This window comes from Sarcophilus harrisii, chromosome 6, assembly GCF_902635505.1.
Source record: "Sarcophilus harrisii chromosome 6, mSarHar1.11, whole genome shotgun sequence".
Lineage (NCBI taxonomy): Eukaryota > Metazoa > Chordata > Mammalia > Dasyuromorphia > Dasyuridae > Sarcophilus > Sarcophilus harrisii.
In genome coordinates, this window is record NC_045431.1 from 144,889,874 (window position 1) to 144,912,922 (window position 23,049).

Genomic DNA, 23,049 nt, shown 5'->3' on the forward strand with positions numbered 1-23,049 from the left:
CTCAGTCACATTTATTGAAGCTCTATAAGCATTCATTAGGTCCTATTATATCCCAGATACCGAGATAGATGCTAGGAATACAATGACAAAAACTACTATTCCTAATTGGAGAAAAACAACATGTACTATGAAAATTAAATATAAAATATGGACAATATAGATACAAAGTAATTTCTGTAGAGAAGGTACTAGCAACTGGCAAAGAGGATAGGCTTTATAGTAGCCATAACATTTGAACAGTATCTTAAAAGAAACTAGAGATTTTATTAGCATCTATGCTAATATGAAGCTATAAAATGAAGAGAAAATAGTTCTTCTTGTAGGAGACAGCCTATGCAAAAGTGCTACTTAATATGTAATTATTGTTATCTAGTACATATAGAAGTTTTAAGGTTTGCAAAAATGCTTTATAATTATTGTCTCTTTTTATCCTAAGACTTTTGGGACACCCTGTTCTGAAAAGGTTATCATTTCTTTTTTTTTTTTTTTTTTTTTCTTTTTTTGCTGAGGCAATTGGGGGTAAGTGATTTGCCCAGCATTTAGTATTAGAGGTTAGTCTTGAACTCAGTTTCTCCTGATTTAAGGGTTAGTGCTCTATCCACTGAACCACCTAGCTGCCCCTAAGGTTATCATTTCTAAGAAATTTTTGTACTACTTCCTCTTATGGTTAATATTGCTTATCTATTTATTGGTGGAGTTTGTTTTCCCTAGTCAGTTGTGCAAGATTTCAGGAATTACTGATTATATTATTGTCTTCAATTCTGACTGAACCTTTATAACTACACCACAGCTAATAAATAGCATGGTCTTCTGAATTTAGACTTCTTGTTTTAATTTGGAGTAAATTTTATTAAACACTTTGCTGAATTAGGAAAGGAAGAAAGGAGTTGAGATAATCTTGCATGATGTCAATTAACTGGTAGGTGGCAATACAAGCCTGGATTTACTTCTGGTCACTTAGTAGGCTGCTTCCTTCAACTGCCTCCTTGATCAGCATAGAGAATGCTCAGCCAAGATTGGTAATCAGATATGCCACCCTTCACATCTAGGTCACAGAATTCAGTCTGGAATTGTAGTAACCTAAAACTTTCCCTTTGACAGCTGCTCAGTTGACAAGGAAAATTGATAGTGCCCTACATGGGATCTGTTTTATGAAGAACTGAATATTTCTTCCCAAAAAATCATACACCCTTTTTATTTCTTTCCAATCCTAGTACAGTGTCTAGCAATACTAACTGATTAATTGATTTCTTATTCTTGTCAAGATTTTAAGTTTTTTCTTTGTCCTTTTTTCATAACTTCATATATTGTCACAAAGTGCTTTATGTACGTTAAATAAATTTGATTGTCACAATAACTCTAGGAGATTGGATCATAGATAGCATCATAGACCTAGAATGGGAAGAACCTCAGAAGCCTTCCACTTTTACCCTCCCATTGTACTACAGATTAGGAAACTCAGGCCTGCCTAGTGCTACACAGATAATAAGATCTGAAGGCAATTATTATGACTTCACAACTCTGCCTGGGTGACTAAAAAATAACCTGAGGATGGAGGTTTCCAGCCGTGGCCAATACTTTATAGACTCAAAAGATCTGAAATCATTAGAAGATTGAAGTAATACTCCCAGCAGCAACTACAATTCCTAGCAGAGGAAAGAATGAACATCAGAAGGAGAAAAACCCCAAATCATTCCCAGAGTACATAGATGTTTGAAATTGATTCAGAAGTAGAGTCAAGGGGAAGATGAAAATGAGCAGTCCCTCCAAATAATTCATATTTTGGCATTTTAAATATTAACCTCCTAGAAGAGTACAATAGGAATTAAAACAAGCTTATGAGCATTTTGTGTTTTAAATATTTTTTTTTTTTTTGTGAAAGATATAAATAGCACCAGCATACCTTGTTTTATATACTGAGTACCTTTCTAAAATGTACCTTGGTCCTTTTTGTAGATACAATAGACATGATATTTATATTTATACAGCATCTACTCAATATATTTTTCATCTCTTGGTCTTTATAGGCTGTCCCTTGAAGCCTGCTTTCCTGATTAGTGAGTTCCTGGTCTGATTTACATTTTCTGAGAGGACCTACACATGCTATGCTCATTTCACTCATTTCCTAGACTTGGATTCACCTCGCTACCAATTGCCAAGTACTTTCCTCTTCCCCCCATACTCCTCATAAGCTTGTGGAAAGTAAGGACATTCTTATTTTCTACAATGTCTGAAACATAGTATTTGTTTGTTTGTTTGTTTGTTTTAAGTTCTAGCTAGCTAGGTTTGTCAATCTGTCATCTACTTTATCATTTTGTGTCTGTTAGAAAACATTCATTTTTGTTTTTACTGTTATCTTCTTTTCCATTGTTGTCATCATATTGCATTTTTTAGTTCTGCTTAGTTTATTTTGCATTAGTTTATGCCTTCCCATGTTTCTCTGAATCATTTTTTTACGTATAGTCCAAGAATTATATTCATCTATCACAATTTGTTTAGCTATTAACATAACTTGTCAATAAACACTAATTAAGTACCTACTATGTGTTAGGTACTAAAACAAGAACTGAGCTAGAGGAAACCCTTCAAGATATTGATCCCTATCACAGTCTTGGTACTCCTTGAAGTATATACATAGCAGTGGGATCTCTGAGTCAAAAAGTGGACATTTTAGTGATTTTTGAGGGAGAATTCTAAAAAATTGGACAAATTCACAGCTACACTTTTCCAAAGCTCGTCTAACATCCTTCCCATTTTTTGGTAATCTTTGCCAGTTTGCTAGTTATAAGGTAAAAAAATCAGGATTGTTTTAATTTGTGTCTTTCTTCTCAGTAATACAGAACATTTTTTCATATGGATATTAATTATTTGGAATTGCCCTTTGACAAAGTGCTTGTTAATATAATAGTTGTATTTTGACAAAGCCAGAATTTAATACTAGAGACCTTATGGATTCCAGTCTCTCAGTTACAGGGACTCTTTCCTTAATGACACAGCACAGAAGTTCACTAATTGTTTTTTTTTCTCTACTAGGTAGCCTAACAGACCGAGAAGATGAAGTTTGCTGTAAGTGTATCAGACATTGTCCAAACTTTCTTCCTGAAGTTGCCCACCTTAATGACAGTCACAATGTCTATCCTCAAAAACCCATTGTGAGAACTGGCTGACTTTAAACACAAAATTCCTTCACAGTATTGAAAATAGGATTTTTTATTTAACCAAAGATGTGCTCTAAACCATTTGAGGAATACCTGTTACAAAAAGTAGGATATACTTGCATATTATAAATTTAAATGATATTCAACTTTAGAACAACTAAATAGATAAATTTCGATTCTACATTCCAGATCTTTCTCGCTTCCCTTATTTCAATTTGGTATCATACACCTGGTTTTCTTGATCTATTTCTGGGATTGTGATATAATCCTGTCCAAAGTTAACTCTTTTTAATGGACTAAAGTTCATTAATCTTCTAATCTAGCAAAACTCCTTCCTCCTACCAATCTCTAGTGATAAGAACAGAAGGAAAAATGTACTTTAGAATGAGTCAACCATCTTTAGATATTTCACTAGCCGTTTATAAAATTATAGAATAGTAGTCTTAAAGACAGCCTTCAGCGTAAAAGGGAATCTCATTCCCTTGGATGAGAAGGACCATGAGAAAAAGACCATGCCAGTGAATTTGGTTGGTGCCTTCTTCCTGTCTGCCTCCACCTACAGTCTAGCCTCCCATTCTGTCAGAAACTTAAGACCTTACTCCTGTAACCCTGGACTTTGATTTATGAGTATTTCACCACATCTTGCCTAGTTGCAGGACCACCACTGTCACTTCCTGACCCTCTCTATGCCTTGCTACTTACATTTCTGCCTCACCCCATACCTCTACCCTTTCCAGCTCTAATTCTAAGGAGATTGTTCTTGTCAAGATTTTAAATTTTATCTTCCTACTTTTACCATAACTTGCATTTATATATTGTCACAAAGTGCTTTACATACATTAAATAAATTTGATAATCACAACAGCTCTAGGAGGTTGGATCATAGATAGCAAATCAGCACCTACTAACCTTACCAAGTACAGGTCAGTCAATTGTCCTATGTCTCCAATTACCATTCTATAAGACTCCCTTGTCCATTACTGCCCTTAAAAGCCTTCTGGGCTTCTGTTAGAGTGTTAAGTTCCTCGAGGGCAGGAAATGCCTCCATTCCCTTGCCAATGCTTTGCCAGTACTTACATAGTAACTAGCATATAGTAAATGTTTAATAATTCTTTTGGAAAAAAAAGTTCTCTACCAACTTCAAAGGTATTAATTATGAAAGGAGGTAGAGTATGAGTTTATTATAGAAGGAGGTAGCATTTAGCTTTTAAAGGCTGTGTAGGAATTCAATGGGCATATTAGGGGAGGGGAAAAGAGAATTCAGAGCATAGTCAATAGTGTGGGGGAAAAAAGGGTAGAAATAGAACAGGATAGATAGACTGTGTATAGAGAATAATTAGTATTCAAGTTTAACTAGAACAGGGCTTCTTAAGATTCAGTCTATACATTTGCTCTTTTAAAAATATTCTTTTAATTTTTAATTTATGGAGTAAAATTAGAATTTTCATAACATAGTATAATAAAAAATGATTAAACATAAAAACTGCAAAGCTGGCTATTTCTTTTAAATATACAACAAAATTATCATGTATATATTTTTTCTCTTCCTCTTCCCTCCAGAGATAGCCATCTTTAGACACAAATAGATTTGTGTATATAATATATGTAAAATTATTCACATATGCTTCTATTTATCAGATCTTTCTCTGAATGCAGATAGCATCTTTGAGTATTTATAATAATCAAAATGACTTATTCACTGTCATTCTTAAAACAATATTGCTGTTATTAAATACAATGTTCTGATTCTGCTCATTTCACTCTTCATTATCCATGTTTTTCTAAGATTCATTGAGCTCATCATATCTTATAGGACCATATTATTCCATAACTATATACTACAACTTGTTTAGACATTTCCTTTCATAATATTTTGATAACTGTTTCAGTAAAATTGGCTTCCTTTTGTGTTCCTATATACTTTATGCTTTTAAAAACATTTTGAGAAGGGGTTCATAGTCTTGCCAAATTGCCCTCTTGATAGTACAATCAATACATAGAAAAAGTTTAGAACCTCTGGACTAGAGCAGAGTATGTGAAAATAATAATAAAAGAATAAAAGAAGGAGTCTGAGCTTTCTTTGGTGGGCATTGGGTAATTACTGACAGAGTTTGTATAGAAGAGTGATATAAGCCAGAACTTTTTCGACTCCTGACCGCTTTTCATCCAAGAAATTTTTACACAACCCCAGATATATAGATATTATAAAACATACAAATCAAACATTTAATTATAATAAATCATAATTTCATGACCATCACATTGAGTTACATGACCTCATTCCATAATTTAAGAAGCTTTGATATTCATGGGGCAGACAAATGTACCAGTGGGTGAGTTAGAATACAGAAAGTTTATAGAGACAAAAAAAAAAGTTAGAATAATGAGTCCAGATAAGGTGTCCTTAAGGGCCCAGACTTAAAGGTAGAAGTGATGAGATTGGAGGAATGGATGAAAAATAAACTGGTTTGGGGAGATAACATAAGGCTTTAGATATGGAAAATAAGGTAAGTGATGGTACTGCCAACAAACAATGAAACCAAAAGGAACGGTTTTTCATAAAGATGACAAACTGGGGTTTTAGACATAAGCTCATAGAATTAGGAGTCTTAAAAAGGATTTTAGAGATCATTTTGCAGATGAAGAAAATGAGGGTTTGGGAAATAAACTGACTTGAGGTCACACAAATAAGTAACAGTTAAGATTAAAATTCAAGTCCTCTGATTTTAAGATCAGATACTTTTCTACTCTAGCACTTCTGGAGTTTGAGGTACCAGTGGTATATTTAGATGGAGATGGCCCATAAATGTTTGGAGATGTGGGTCTGAAACACTGAAAAGGGATCAAAGCTGGGCATCAAAATGTGATTATTTACTTTGAGCTGATGGTTGAATCCATGGGATCAGATGAGTTCATTAAGGGAGGAAGCATAAAAAGAAGAGAATTAGGCTGAAGGAAAAGCAATGGTGAACCCCTAACTTAAGGGATATTAAGAATGAAGATAAACATAGCAGTTCTAAATCTTTCTATGTCACGAATCCCTCTGGCAATCTAGTGAAGGCCATAGACCCCCTTCATAGACATAGAATAATGTTTTTAAATGCATATAAAACATACTTAAGTAGGCAGCTAAATGGGGCAATGGATAGAGCACTGAACCTGGAATCAGGAGAACCTGAATTCAAATCCAGCCTCAGATGATTACTTACTGTGTGACTCTGAGCAAGTCACAATTCTTTTAAAAAAAAAAAAAAGAAAAGACAAAAATAGCACAAGATTACAAAGGAAACCAATTATATTAAAATATATATGTAACTTTTCCCATCTAGCCTCACAAGCCTACTGAAATCTAACTACAGACCAATCCATAGACCTTAGATTCAGAATCCAGGATTTAGAGTTTTGTCCCAGTTCTTCCAAGGATGATCTTGGAGAAATTACTTCACTTTTCTGAAACTTTTCCTCTTTGTAAAATGAGAGGCTTGAATAGATCTCTCAGTGATCTTGCTTCTCTTGACATTCTGTGAGAAGGAACAATTATAGAGGCAGGAGGAGAACCAGAAGAGTAGGGTTTTTCAAAAGCCAAAACAGGAGAAAAGAATAATTATCAGTTACTTATTAGATGCCTACTATGTACTCTACACAGGGCAGAGCACTGGGTATACAAAGAAAGGCAATAGATTCTCCTTACTCTCAAGAAACTCACGATCTAAAGGCAGGGGCAACATGTAAATAGCCATGTACAAGCAAGATATATACAAAATAAGTTGGAGATACTCAACAGAGGGAAAGTGCTAACATTAGGGGGCATTGGGAATGGTTTCTTGTAGAAGGCAGGATTTTAGCAGATACTTCAAGGAAGCCAGAGACCAGGAGAAAGAGAATTCCAGGTTCAGAAGAGAGCCGATGAAAATGCCCAGAGTTAGATGGAAATTTTTTGTTCAAGGAACCTCAAGAAGGCTAGTGTTACTGATTTCCAGAATACCTGAGGGAGCTGCAGAGAAGTTAAGAAGGATGCAGCCTGGAAAACATGTCTTTGGATTTGGCTTTTAGAAGCTCATTATTGACCTTTAAGGGAACATTTTCAGTAGAATGGTAAGGATGAGAGATTTCAAGGAATTAAACAAGGGAGTGGCGGGACTAATCTGTAGACAACTTTTAAAAGAAAATTCACTATGAAAGGAAGATTGATTCATGCTCTTCTGGACAATTAATATCATACTTGCATGGAACAGTGAATTTGGGGAGATTCCTATATTCCCAGGTATAATGGCATTGTATAAGATGCCATGTAATTATTAGATGTCTGGGAACATTGAGCTCCTGAAAAGGACAATAAGTAGGGAAGTGAATTTAACTTGAAATAAATATTGCTTCTTTGGTACTGGAAAAAAAAATTGACTTTCATTTTGGAAATATTGAAAATCTAGTTTATAACACCTGGGCATAGAATTAAGCACTCTGCCAAGCTCCTCCTCAGTGTTCTATTACCCCAAGGAGGGTATGATCATCTCCTCCCATCTTCAAGAGCTGCTCAGTAGAGGAAACACTGCTTGACTTTGAATAGAAATAAATATCTCATACTTACATGAGTCCTTGGTACCACTTCAGTAATAATGCTAAAGGATATACATTGGAGCCAGCTGGGTAAAACATGACTGCCTTCCACTATTCCTTTCTTAAATATATGCCAGTTCAATTCCCCAAAATGTATATTATCCATGTCTATGTGCTTACATGAGGCTGTCCAATTTTTTGTCTGAGTAGCAGCATATGTTTAATTGTTCATTTTAAAAAATTAATCATCCCTTCTGGCAAGCTGAATTTGGTTCTCATTTCTCACTCTGTATTTCCTACCATTTTAATTCATTGGCAGACAAAAAGCTGTCTCTGGTCCTCTGCTCCTTAATTTCTATTTGTGAGATTTTGCCTTTGACTGATCTTGACCTCACTGATAGAATGGTCCCTTATTATATAAACCATATTGGTAATGATTCTTTATAACAGGAATATTGCTAAGCAAGTGAAAACTTTATAAACGTCAAATCTTTTACTAGGGAAGAAGGTGGGAAAACTCTTATACTAAGATTTGTCTCTATGATTTCATGAGATAAAGAACATTTATGTTAAATTTTAGTGTGGAATTTATGCAAGCATTTATAGGAATCCTGAAGGGGACTTATTGGTCAAGAAGGCTCATTTAGATATTTAAACCAGTTTAATTAACTGCATCTGAGATCACAGAGTACTATGCTCTCTGACTGGGGAGGCTCCCAATTTTATTTATTTATTAAAGCTTTTTATTTACAAAACTTATGCATGGGTAATTTTTCAACACTGACCCTTGCAAAATTTTCTATTTCAAAGTTTTCCCTCCTTTCCCCCATCTCCTCCCCTAGATGGCAGGTAGTCCAATACATATTAAATATGTTAAAAATATATGTTAAATCCAATATATATATACATATTTATTATACCTTGCTGCACAAGAAAAAATCGGATGTAGAAAAAAAAACCTGAGAAGGAAAACAAAATGCAAGCAAACATCAACAGAAAGCATGAAAATGCTATGTTGTGCTCCATACTCAGTTCATACAGGCCTCTCTCGGGTATATATGGCTTTCTTCATCACCAAACAATTGAATTGGTTTGAATCATCTTATTGTTGAAGAGAGCCATGTCCATCAGAATTGATCATCATATAGTTTTGTTGCCATGTATAATGAGCTCCTGGTTCTGCTCATTTCACTTAGCATCAGTTCATGTAAGTCTCTCCAGGCTTCTCTGAAATCATCTTGTTGGTCGTTTCTTACAGAACAATAATACTCTGTAACATTCATGTACCACAATTTATTCAGCCATTCTCCAGTTGATGGGCATCCATTCAGTTTCCAGTTTCTAGCCACTACAAAAAGAGCTGCCACAAACATTTTTGTACATGTGGGTCCCTTTCCCTCCTTTAAGATCTCTTTGGGATATAAGCCCAGTAGAATTACTGCTGAGTCAAAATTATGAACAGTTTGATAATTTTTTGGAGGTTCCAAATTTTTTGTTCTTATTTTATCATTGGGCTTTTCCTGTGGACTTGAAAAGTCATCTTATCCAATTCTTTATCAAACCAGAACAGGTGACCACAACATGTACTGTCATCAAAAATAGGTATTGGAAAGATTTTCATATGTATTTTGAAATATCTCTCTATTCAGTGGAATGACTAATAGAAATATTTTATTGGAGAGCAAATGTTCAAAAGACACATCATTAGTTTTATTAGGCAATAAGGGTATGCCCTTTATTTGTTGGACTCTGGAAAATGCATGACAAGTGAGAGTACTTTAACCAGAGGGACACGTATTATATACTACATAGTTTAACCATGAAGTACATTAAATAATAGTGCTATTGAGATAATCAATGAAGGATTCTAGGTTTTTCAACAAGTGAAACAAGTTTATAAAGTCCTATGCTAATAGAATATCTAGTAGCTACCTTAGTGTTATGTAATTCAAAAATATAAAAGACCAAATTTAACAACTAATAGGCCATAGTCATTTGGGGAAAGGATAGGAGCCAAATCTGTGATTTCATTGGTAAAAGGAATTCCCAAATGAGGAAGATCCCTCTATTGGTACCAGTCTACATTTTCTCTGCAATTCTTTGTTAAAGGATTGTGCATATCTAGAGTTTTAAGTGACTTGCTCAGGGTCATGCAGCCACCAGAAGTCCAAGATTGCACTTTTAATTCAGGTCTTCCTTGCTCCCAAGGTTAACTCTTTATCCCCTATGTCATGCTGTTTCTTGGGAGGTAGGGCAATTTTCACGGGATTTCAGTAAGAACATTATTTTTGAAAGTTTGTCCTTTTCACTTAATCTTATTGACCTTGGGATATTTTATAGCAATCAGATCAGCAATGGTTTGTTAGTATTTGGCATGTACTTCTACAATTTGTATGTAAAACTTGAGAGCAAAATTTCCAGTATGAATAAGAGAGTTAAAGACAGATAATTGGCATCCTCTAGTCTTTTATATGGTAAATGTGAAGGTTTTTATGTTCACATTCTTATTCTATAATATCATTCTGTGCCACCCTTTGTCCAGATTATTCTGGGCATCTATTGGTCAGAGCTCCAGATGGTGTCTGGGATGATTGATAGGGAGACCCTTCTCATTCCAAGACTGAGATTTTGGAAAAAAGGATGAAACTAGGTAATGAAGATCTGTCTTTAAATGTGATTGTATTATATAAGATTTATTGTCTTGGGAAGGAGGGGAGATAAGAGGGAGAGGGAAAAAATTTGGAATTCAAAATCTTACAAAAATGAATGTTGAAAATTGTCTTTACATGTAATTGGCAAAATAAAATACTATTGAGCAAAATAAATAAATCTGGTTTTATATATATGTGTGTATGTATATATGTATATATTTATGTAAATGTATATTTATGCACATGTGCATATAAGATCAAAAAAATTTTTTTTCTACTTTATCTTTAATTTAGTAAACTCTGGAGTAATCTTTTCCTGAGGAGTCCTATACACAAATAGTCTTGCTTATAAGAAACTTAAACCAAAACATTTTAATAGTCTTTTTTTGGATCTTTTAACTTTAGTCTCAGAGTCACCTATGATGGAGTAGGCCAGGGTCCAAGTACTATGCTTTGGGTTGGATCTCTGTGTTGATGTCAGCCCTCTCTCCATTCATTCATTTATCTAATAATTATTTATTGAGTACTTGCTATGTATAAAATTCTGGGAGAGTTACAAAGATAAGTGAAACTCCAATGGGAATATTAAGAGGAAGGCAAGGACACAAATAATTTTAAATCAGTAGAATAGAATTTAACGATCATAAGAATTTAAAGGTCATGTAATTTCATTAGAGAGAGACTTCACTTTTAATTGAAATAGTGCCCCAGAGATTAAGAAATCTTCAAGGAGAATTGGCATGCAAGTTGAGTACTGAATGGTGGCTAGAACAGAGATTAATGGCAGGTCATTTAGTGGGGAGGAAGAAGGAGGAGGGAGAGGGAAATGCAAAATTTTGCCTCATCCAAGGACTTGTCAAGACAGATACTAGGATCTAGCGTGGCATGGTAAAAGTCATGCTGGAGATTCCTGAAAGCCCTAGTCATGTTACATAGGTGATTTATCTCTTCTTTAAAGACAAATGGTCATGTTGGCATTTTCCTATATACTGATTTCCAGAAAGAGAATTCAGGGGGTACCAGGATCCTTTTAGTTAATGTTTGGCACCAGGTGCATGCCATGATAAAAGGGTGTGTGTGTGTGTGTAATTGGGGTTTTTTCCCACACATATTGGGACTGCTCCAAAAATTATGGAGCCCAAGTTACAGACAATATCTCAACGTATAAAGAATTATCTCTTCTTTTAATTCTCCCTCTCTTTTCTTTCTTCTTTCCCCTTTCTGTCCTATCTTAGTCCTCTCTGCTTCCCTCGTTTCCCTCTTCTCCCCCTTTTCCTCCTCTCTTTTTCCCTTCTTTCTCCTCTTCCTTCCCACCAGGCATCTAAGAAGTGGATAGAGCAATAGACAAGAAGTCAGAAAGACCAGAGCCAAATCTTCAGACATTTTGTGACTTTGGGAAAGTCACTATATCTCTCTGTGCCTCAGTTTCATACCTGTAAAAGGAGGAGCTTGGACTAAATGGCCTTTACAATTGTTTCCAGCTTTAACTCTGTTATTCCCTCGAATGTCTGGTCTGTGGATTCATTTAAAATTGCTTATTATGCCAAGATTTCCTGGCCAACCTCAATTTTTGTAGCGTCTTTACTATAATGCTTCAAATTAAAGCTTACCCTGGCTGCTTTTTGAACTGCTCTTTCACTATATTGGCACCATTTTCTTTCTTTTTTTTTTTTAATTAAAGTTTTTTATTTTTAAAAACATATGTGGACAATTCTTCAACATTAGCACTTGTAAAACCTTTTGTTCCAATTTTCCTCCCCTCCCCCCACACCTTCCCCTAGATGGCAAGTAATCCAATATATAATGTTAAATTTGGTAGAAATATATGTTAAATCCAATATATGCATACATATTTATACAATTACACTGCAAAAAAAGAAAAGCAGAAGAGCAAAATAAAATGCAAGCAAACAACAAAAAGAGTGAGAATGTTTTGTTGTGAACCCTGCTCAGTTCTACAGTCCTCTCTCTGAGTGTAGATGGCTGTTTTCATCACAAGACCATTGGAACTGATCTGAATCATCTCGTTGTTGAAGAGAGCCACTTCCATCAGAATTGAACATAATATAATCTTGCTGTTGCCCTGTATAATGATCTTCTGGTTCCTCTCACTTCACTAAGCATCAGTTCATGCAAGTCTCTCCAGGTCTCTCTGAAATCATCCTTCTGGTTATTTCTTACAGAACAGTAATATTCCATAACATTCATGTATCACAATTTATTCAGCCATTCTCTAATTGATGGGCATCCATTCAGTTTCCCGGTTCTTCTTGATTAGCCCCATTTTCTCTCTGAGATTGTTAACTTGGCGTCTATAACCTTTTTAAACATATCTATTTACATATATATATATATATATATATGTCCATATGTATATTTGATTACTTAATTTCAGAATAAGTGGTTTGTGAGAATTTTCAGTAGCTGGTCCCCAAACCTGGAACTCTTTCTCTCTTCATCTCTGCCTCTTGTCTTCCTCCAAAGCTCAGCTAAAATCTCTCCTTTTTACAAAGAAACTTTTTTTTGATCTCCCTTAATGTTGTATCTTCCCTTCTCTGGGTTTATTTCCAATTTATCATATTTATGTGTATGTGTATTCATATATATATTACACACATATATGTATATATATCTACATATTCACTTGTGCAGATATATATGTGTGTACATATAAGCATATATATATATATATATATATTTATTTATGCAGAATTCGACTTTTACATGTTGTCTCCATTAGTATGTAAGCTCCTTGAGACTAAGGATAGTCTTTTGCCTGTTTCTTTGTATTCCTAGTGCTTAGTAGGTGCTTAGTAGGTGCTTAGAAGGTGCTTAATAAATGCTTATTGACTCACTTATTGACTTTGTAATATTGTTATTTTATTCACTTAAACACATGATTCGAATAGGAGTCCATGGACTTTCAAAGGAGTCTGAAAGACCAAAAAAAGTGAAGGACTTGCTTTAGCGCAAGGCTGCTCTGGCCTAATTCCCCAAAATGAAAGGAGAAAGAAGTGAAACTATAAAAAGGGGGTAAATTTTGCAAACCTTACCCCCCCCCCCCTCAGTGCTTAATGATTAACGGAGAACATTTTATTGAACTTAGGCCCTGAAGATGGAATTTGGAATCTGCCCTTTGCCTGAAGATAAACCTGATTGTCACAGGTGCTGAGGTTTTTCCCCTGCTTGGCTGCAGTCAGAGCAGTTCCCTGGTAGGTGCAGGCAGGCCTGCCCCGAACTCCATGCACTGCTGTGGACACAACCAGAATCAACGATGATTCTTCTTGCTGTTCTTTTCCTTTGCTTCATTTCCTCATACTCTGCATCAGTTAAAGGTAAGTTCGTGCTGCCCATTGATTTCTAAAAACTAAATCATTGGGAGATAAAAATGGCATATTTTAGTTTTAAAAAGTCTCGTATAAAGCCTTTTTCCAGGATGGTTATAAAGACAGAAATGGGGGGAGGAAGGGATGGAAAACACACTTGGAATCTGATGTTCATTGAATAAAATTGGGCTTTCTTGGAGGTTTTAGTCTGCCAAACTAAACTGCCCTTTTTTTTTTTTGCTTGAATCACCCATTCATACTTTCTTTCTTTCTTTCTTTTAAAAGACTTCTCTTGTTTCAGGGAGCTCTAGCTGTTCATTCACAGAAGGTTTCTCCCTCATTTGACTTGTAAAAAAAGGTCCAGAGCCAGGATTTCCTCTGAAGTTGCTTAGCAATGCAAAGCTTTGCCTTCAGGAAAAATTAGACCCCAGTTTGAATGGGCCTTGGGGGCCCCTTTCCCTAACTTCTAATAATAAACCCCAGAGCCATTTTCTTAGCCTTGGCCAGAGAAGCATGAATTGGAACTATTAAGAATCTTTTAAATTTTGTTGTCATTTATCAAAACTATAACACTAGCAGCAACTTAAAAGAATTACAATTATATTATTAAGTGGTAAATTTGCCATCTTTGGGGAAAAAAAGCAAATGAATAATTTACAGTTTTAAGATACAATTAATTGGTAGAGATATGTGATTTAATTAAGAGTAAGAGACACTCTTAATTTTAAAAGGTCCCTACTTGGTAGGTGCAAGTCTCAATAGAGCAATGTGTCATAAATATCTTAGTATGATAAATGATTCAGTTTTGAAGCAAATGCTATCTTAGCTAGTCATCCTTAAATATTTAAAAGAGGCCAAGTAACTTGAAAGGTTTACTGTTAGGTAATAATAATTAAGCAACCTATTCATGATGGCTTTTCCCTTAGTAGGAATTATATTTAATATATTCATGGCTTTTAAAATTCTAGGTCTTTATAGTAAAAAGTAGTTTATAAATGCAATTACTATTTGCTTGAGCAAAAAAGGATGGGTTAGAATTGATATGCGTGATTAATTTAAACTCATCACTTTAAATTTTTGTGTTAATAATAAATTTTTCTCTAGTTCTGAGGTAGTGTTAAGAATACTGGATTTGGAATCAGCAGTCTGGGCTCAAATTCTAGCTCTGTCCATTTACAATTTTTGGGATCATGGACAAGTCATTTAGGCCTCAGTGTAAGAATTCAATCTAAGGCATCAGTTCATATTTGGGCAACACTTCAAATATTCAACTTCCATTCAAGTTCCATAAAAGGTCCATGTGGCTAAGCCTGGCAGTCTGGGAAGCATTTAGTGATCTGTTGAGAAATACAGCTATAGATAATAGTGTCTAACAGTAAGCTCAATTATATGATTCTTTGAGAAATACTAGAGAAGGGGTTTGCTTTGAATTATCACTTTTTTCATTTGATCTGAAAATTTCTAGAAGCATCTAATAAAGCACTTTTAAAGATGTTTTCCACCAGTACTAGATATTTAATGTCACAAAATAAGGAAGTATGATGTTTGGGATTGCTAATTGTTTGAGATGCATATACAGTACATGCCAAATGTATTAATAAAGAGCACAGGACTCAACAGCTGTCCCTACCAGACACTGCACCCTTCTGTATTATACAGTATCATGATTTAAATATAGAATTGGCATGGCCCTTTTAATGACTGACACCTATTTGTTAATAGTCCACACTGTAAACCAGTCTGTGCCCAACTTTTGACCTCAAACTAATATCTCAAAGTATTGGCCCTTTGGGATAAACCATTGAAGTTTAGATAAATTATCCATTAATGCCTTCATTTTGGGGGGCGTAATAGAAGAAGATATGGATGGTTCCTTTAGGACTGGAGATGCTGGTAGGGTTTAGGATAGGAGAAAGAATTAAGGAGTGGGGGGTGGGAGAAGAGGGGGGAAGGTTGGAATAAATCAAAGATATATTCCAAGGGTAAAGGAATTAAAGGCTTTAAATTGTCAATCTCTTCTTATTTACACTTGTTAATAATATCCATTCCCAAATCAGGCCACATGCTATTCTGATTTCAGCCCTAATTTTGGCTCTAAAGGCCTCCTTTCCATTTTAGCATTCCTGATTTTCTTTTTACTTCTATCAGTTCCCTGGAATAGCTGCAATATCTTGATCACATTTGCTTTTTTAAATTTATTAATATTTTTTGTCATACCATAACCAAAATTTCCATTCTCCCAGAGGAGGCTTTGATCAAAATTGGTCACTATATTGAAAACGTCTGAAAATATGTGCAGTGTACCACACCTAAGGACCTTTCACCTCTGCAAAGGGGTGCGGTGCTAGTATCTTTTCTTATCTTTTCTTTGGAGTCTCACTTGTTTTTTTGTAATCTTCTTACTTTTTTTGTAGCTGTTCTTTTATTTGCTTCACCTTCCTGCCCATTTTGAAACTTGATTCCTTCCTTGGCATCTAGTGGGTGGTTAATAAATGCTTGTTGGTTTGTTTATTGGGTTTCAATCCTTAGGATTCTTTCTTAGTTATTGGCAACAAGTGCTGACACATCTTTACCTCCTTCCTTTCTCTTTTAGTTTTTACAGTACTTTCTTCCTTAAAAAAAAAAAAAAAAAAGTTTAATCTCTAATTCTATTCTCTGCCCTTAAAGTGTGTTCTTTTTGTGTGTTCTTTCTCCTCTCCAGAATCATCCTCCTTACTCTTAGACTTTGATGTCAATTTTTCTTTTTAATTTAATTAATTTTTAAATTATTAGCCTAGCCTTATATAAATAGTATATTGTGTAATGTGTTATTGTATATAATAAATTATTTAAAGTAGCATAACCTTAAGGGGACTTCAGCATACACCACTTTATATTCTGATTGCTATTTTTTTTTCTTACCACTACCATTAATTTTGATATCTTCTGACACTTTTTTTTAACCTAACTCTGTGTAAAAGCATCCATATATCTTATCACCTCTAGACATTGTGTTTTTGTTTCTTTACTCTTTATGTTTTAAAAACTTTCCACTGCTTATCTCTTTTTTGATCTTAGTTGTCCCTAATTTCTTCTACTCTTTATTTACACTTTCCTCTGGTATTTTCCCACCGATTTCTGTCTTTAAAAAAAAACAAAAAAACTCCAGAATCCTACCCACTTTTTAATCATTTTGTTCTTCTCTTCAGATCTCAGCTGTGGCTTACCTCAATCTTATCTTCTTGTTTAAACCAATTAACTATTCTATTCATTTGAGCTTGACTAAACAAGAAGGGAATTTGTTTTAAAGTCATTTCCTATGAAGGTTACTAAAACTAAGGAGATTATAATGCTTCTAATTAAATTCTGTGGAGCAAGTTAAAAAATGTCTGGATTTGCACTTAAATTTCTGGGGGTTTTTTTGTTTTTTTTTTTTGTTTTTTTGTTTTTTTATGTAAAGCTCTGAACTTGGAATCACTCAACTTGTTTTCAGATGTCTGTTCCTTTATTTACCACATTGAGCTAATCAGGTGGCTGTCTCTTCTGTTAAGGGAGGGGGTTGAATTAGGTGGCCTTTAAGATGTCTTTCAGCTTTAAATCTGTGATCCTATGAAAAGATTTATCTGTAATGGGGAACACAATTCTGCTGCATATAAAGCTAATTATATGTCAGGTAATGTCTAGCTGGCTAAAAATAGAAATAATATGACCAGATAAATACTGAAAGGTAAAAAAGATAACAGGAGAGTAGTAATAACACCCTTAGACATCTCTTTTCCATATCTATATCTATCTATCTATCTATCTATCTATATATATATATTTATGTGTGTGTGTGTGCATGTATATTCATATGTGGGTATACATATATATGCATGTATATTCATATGTGGGTATACATATATATAGGCATGCTTATACACACACATAAGACTTTTTCAAGTCACTGGAAATTTCAAATGTATGCAAAAGAAATTTTTGGGAAAAAAATATTTTCTTATTTATTCAAAATAATGCCTGTTTCATGCCCATGGAATGGTCAAAAGTTATTTTTATTTTATTTTGATTAGTAATAGAAAAGCTAAAAAAAAATTACAGTAGTTATAATAGAATTAGAGTGTTTTGAACCATATAGACAATACTGAGGAAGGGTGACTTTTTCTACAAATATTTTTTTATAATTAAATATAGCCAAATATTTCCTCCTAAACAAGTACTTCTCATTTTCTTTATCCTTTCTAAGCAGCTTCATGCAAATTGTGATGGTCAAAAGCTATTCTATTAAGTTGTAATGTTTTCATGTTATTTTGATACTTAAAAGGAAAAATTTCAGAACAAAACTAAATTTTGAAAACCAAATGAACATGTTTTGACAGCATTTGGAAATATTATTTATTTTAAAATTATATTTTTATTTTTAGAAACAATGATTATGTGGGCTGAATAAGGGTCCATTTCTGTTTTTATGAAAAGAGAAACTAGAATCAGTGCCTATGATTTCACAAGGTTCAGGGAACTTTTGGTGGAGAATCTGCTTTTCCCAATGCAGATCAACAATTGTTCCACAATTCTAGTCTTTGAAAATTGTCTGCAATATTGATAAAGTGAGTTGTCTAAGGTGACACTGCCAGCATGTGTCTTAGGAAGAACTTGAATTCAGGACCTCCTAGGAGGCTGGCTCTCTTTCAATTCCCCTGATCTTTCTTGACATTACTGATGAAATAATTTCCATAATGACAGACTTCTAAATAAAGTTTTAAGGGGCAAAGACTTTAAGGAAATAGGAGAATTAATGATAAACCAAAGGTCCAGCCACTATTGTTCTCTTTTACTTTGGCAGATTGTGGATAAAGCACCTACCTCTTAGGTGAGAGAGGCAAAGAGGATATACCCCTAATGTATTTATAAAGAATTTCCTACTAGTATTATAATCAGACCATTTTGAACATGGCCTATAAATAAAGGAATGCTTTTATTTAGAATTATCAACTTCTGTCCCCATTATCCATCATACTTAATAAATTATAAATATATAAATGTATATATTATTATGTTATATTTTATATATAAATTTATAAATATGAAATTATAATTAAATTATAAAATAAAATATTGCCTATGTAGGATTACCTTATGCATATCAGGCACTTAATATGTGTTAATGAAGTATATAGTCTATGTGTGCTCTTGGTAGATGTCCTGTCTAGTATTTGGGATGCTATGGTTGCTCACATTGCTCACATTGACTTGTGTGCCTCCTTCTTTAAGCCTAGAAGAAGTCAGGATGTCTCTATTAATCAGGGTTTGCTATACTTGTAGTCAGCCCATTAGTTTTTGTTTTCTTTTGTTTTTTAAAACTAGGTCTCCTTATCTTACATATACTAGCTACTCAATGCAGCAACTGACTATTCCCAAGCCTAATCCCATTGATGTTTAGCATGGAAGTTTTGACCTTTTCTATTTTTGACAGGGACCTGTTTGTCTTTCCTTAGATAGCCTGGTGTCAATCTGCTCCTAAAGTTGACCATATTGTCCTACATTAGTCCTTCTGCAGCTCAGAACTCCCAGATTCAAGCAATCCATCAGCTTTGACCTCCCATAGAAGCAGGAATTATAGGTGCACTCCACATTCAACAGCTTCAGTGGTTTTGTTAAAAAATCTTTCTGACATGCATAAGACTTCCTCTCCTGCCACCACTTCATCCATAGCTGAGCAAATTTTTTAAAGGAAAACCCCACTGTCCAAAAGCAAACTTAACACAGAGTATGATATAACATATAATCACAAAATTGTTTAAATGCAATCAGATCTGTTATTAATGAAACATATTTTCCTAAAATCACTATACTATTAAAATCATACAGTAATAACCATAGTTTGTATGGGGGAAAGAAATTAGGCCCACAGTACTCAAAAATTTTTCAGTGATGCTTTAAAAAAAAAAAGATAGGACCCAAATAGAAATGGTGATGTAGTTTTGTATGTGTTAAATAGTTAAGAAAAACATACATATTATAATAAATAGCATAATCTGCCTTGGGCCTTGGGCTGATGCACTGGCAGATCCCCGTGATCTACTGGATCTGGTCATAAAGTAGATGGCTAGAGGTGAAAGGGTGGCCTCTTTGAGCCACAGCTCCAAGTCTCTGAGGCTAATAGGCTACAGCCACAGAGGAGAGTAGGGATGAGTAGTTGCAAACTAATCCTCCTCCACTCATAGCTCCTATATGCACCAACAGATGTGCAATAAATCTGACACTGCCTAGAAAAAGACCAGAAGTTTGCTTGTGAGTGTCAGAAGGATTGCAGTTTCTGAATTATTGTATAGTATGGTTTTCTGTATTCTTACTATTTGATACTTTGGTTGGTGAATAATATTGACTTTTAAAAGGGACTGTTTGATGAGTGACTCCCTGTGGATAACCTCATACAAGAAGAAGGTTATCAAAACTTTTTTCAAGAGAGACTAAAATAGTGAAGTTTGGAAGATAAATATCTTCTTAGAAAGCGTGGGATAGAAGTGGGATCACAGCTAAGTAGTACAGCTAAGTAGTAGCTCTGGAGTCTGGAAAACCTGAGTTCAAATCCAGCCTCAGGTATTTACCAGCTGTGTAATCCTGGGCAAGTCACTCAATTCCAATTCTTCCAAAAATAAAATAATTGCCTATTAAAGCTGCCTTATTAATATATATATATATATATATATAACTCAAAATTATCCTGGTTGGTAAAACAAATTCATGTTTTCAAAACAAGAATTAAGGCAGAACTGATTGTATAGGAAAGGTTCAGGCTTGCTACTCACACATCTGACATCTAGAATTTTTCTTCCTTTTTTCTCACATTCAGAGAAAACAGAAAACTAATATTCTGTATTCTGTATTGTACATATCAAAGAAAAAAGGAAAACTATATATAGTCATTTCCTGAATCTATAACTTCTTTCTAGTACTCCTAGTCCAGCTTTCCAGGGTTATAGAAAATTTAGGGAAAGGAATTATATGTTTGTCACTCCTCTCAGAGTTAGGAAATTATACCAAAAAAAATATGGTACGGGAAAGCTATCCTTCCCTAGCCATTGAGGTTTCTTGCATCTCCTACTCTAGAATTTGCCTCCATTTCAGGGACCCATTCATGTTGATCCATTGTGGTGCACTTGTGATGCTGATTCTTTGTGGTTGGAAGCTTGCATCTCTGCTTTCCTGTCCATTGTTCCTAATTACCCACCGTGGAATCTTAGAGTCAGGTGGTGGCCACTGAATCCCTGCTAGCCACATGGTGAACAGAGCTGTAGCATCACTGCCTGGTCCTCCCTTCACACCAGTTTTCCCAGCATTAACCTTGTATCAAGGGCAAAGAGAGAAAGGGGAGATATTGTTCACCTGCACTTATTATGAAACCATCTCCCTATCTTTATTTGCTTTGTTTTTCACTTTGGGTTTGACCTATCTCACAGACACATGGCAAATGGGGAAGGGTTTAGTAACCCTTGCCCCCCAAATCACCTAAGACCCTAAGATAAATAATAAATCAATGATAAGAGGGCATGGAATAGGTATCAGTTACATTTATGACACAAGAAATAACCCTCTGGCAGGTTAGCAAAAGAAGAATTTGAATTGCTTGTCTACAGACTATCTCCATAGCAAGCTTGAAACTATGTTTATAATCCAGCATCAGATAGTGTTCATTTTAATTAATGCATTTTGACCACTTGGTGTGTGCCTGATCAAAATACATAAAGGCACTAAAAGGTTATAGAAAGCAATTATAGAATAAAAGATTGAAAGGGCCATCAAATGAAGATTAATTTCTAAAATATTAATTTAACTTGAACTCAAAATTTTAGTATAAAGAAATAGGAGTGAGTATCAGAAATGAGGGGATCATTGATTTAAAGCAGGAAGACACCTTGGAGATCATCCAATCCAGTTCCCTCATTTTACAGAAGCAGTGATGATCCCAGAAAACTTAAGAGATTGGCTTTAAAAGGATCTGGATTCCAGACCCTCATCTTCCTGAGTCAGCTGTCTCTTGCTTTTTGCTTGGCACAACTGGATAGTTGACTTCATTTAATTACTCTTTATAAAAAAACAAAATTAAGGTTCCATTAAAGGTTTCTTTATTTTATTTTCTTCATTTTTTGCTTTAAAGGCAATTGATTGTGTGTGTGTGTGTGTGTGTGTGTGTGTGTGTGTGTGTGACAGAAAGAGAGACAGAGACTATTTTTAAGGTAAGGGACTAATAAGACAGCCTAATTTAATGGATAAATAAGTTATTGACAATATGACTGAGTAAATCATGTCCTTTCCATGGTTCCCAGACAATTCTTTAAGATTATAAATTGCAGAGCAGTTGACGATTTGTATTAATAGAGGTTTCCTAGGAATCCCTGACCCAGATATAATCACAGATCTTTAAACAAAAATATTTTAAAAAGCGAGATGGAAGGAGGTATTAAGTGATGAAAAGAAAAACATGTGTTGAAGGGCATTTAGGTGGGGCAGTGTATAGAGCATTAGCCTAGGAGCCAGAAAGATCTGAGTTCAAATGTGGCCTCAGATATTTGAAAGTTACTGGCTATATGACCTTGGGCAAGTCACTTAACCCTTGCCTTGCCAAAAAAAATTACAAAAAAGAAATAAGTGAAAAAAAGAAAAAATAAAAACATGTGTGAAAAAACTAAGGCAAATCATTTCCCAAGGTTTGAATATTATTTCTCTTCTACCCCTCACTTTAAAAATTTATTCCTCCACTTTTAATCTTAAAATTGTGCTGAAGTATGTTATTGTTTATAGGAGTGTTTGTTTTTCTTATAGCATTTTATCATTAAAAAAAAATACCTCACCTCCATGAAGACCAGAGTTTTCTGGCATTAATCATACATGCATTAAAAAAAAAATCCTATTGAAAATGTTCCTTATTGTGTCCCTTGGTGTCATGTCCTAAATGGCTCCCTGACTGCTAGCCTTAATCCTACCTCAATTGTAAAGCTAAACTGACACTCTTTTTTTGGTCCCTGAAATCCTAGAACTTTAAAGATAAAAGGAACCTTAGTGATAAGCTGGATTGTCTGTCTAGTTACAACTCCTTCATTTGACATAAAGGAACAGGGACCTAGATAGACAAAACAATTTTCCTGATTTCACACAACTAGTGGCACAGTATTTTAAAGATCAATTTAATTAATATCTTTGTTTTTCTATAACTTTTATCTCTATATAAATTCCCTCCCTTTTCCTCTAGTCATAGAGTCATTTTATATAATCCCTCCAAAAAAAGAAAGAAAGAAAAAACCCTAACACTTTAGCAAAACTATCCAACCATGGGCTAATTGATAGTATATTCAAAGTTCCACATCCATTGTTCCCCCCATC

At 34.5% G+C, this 23,049-nt stretch overlaps 1 protein-coding gene across 2 annotated transcripts in view; it reads left to right on the plus strand.

Moving 5' to 3' along the window:
* MTTP (microsomal triglyceride transfer protein) overlaps positions 1-23,049 on the plus strand; it is a 78,660-nt gene that overhangs the window by 1,746 nt on the left and 53,865 nt on the right. Inside the window, exons 2-4 of one of the 2 annotated variants that reach the window (XM_031943763.1) lie at positions 2,028-2,202; positions 3,034-3,066; positions 13,473-13,701. In XM_031943763.1, the coding sequence (XP_031799623.1) occupies positions 13,641-13,701 (61 nt within the window). In that variant the 5' untranslated portion in view covers positions 2,028-2,202; positions 3,034-3,066; positions 13,473-13,640. The remainder of the gene's footprint in view (positions 1-2,027; positions 2,203-3,033; positions 3,067-13,472; positions 13,702-23,049) is intronic. The other variant, XM_031943764.1, reaches the window with a different exon arrangement.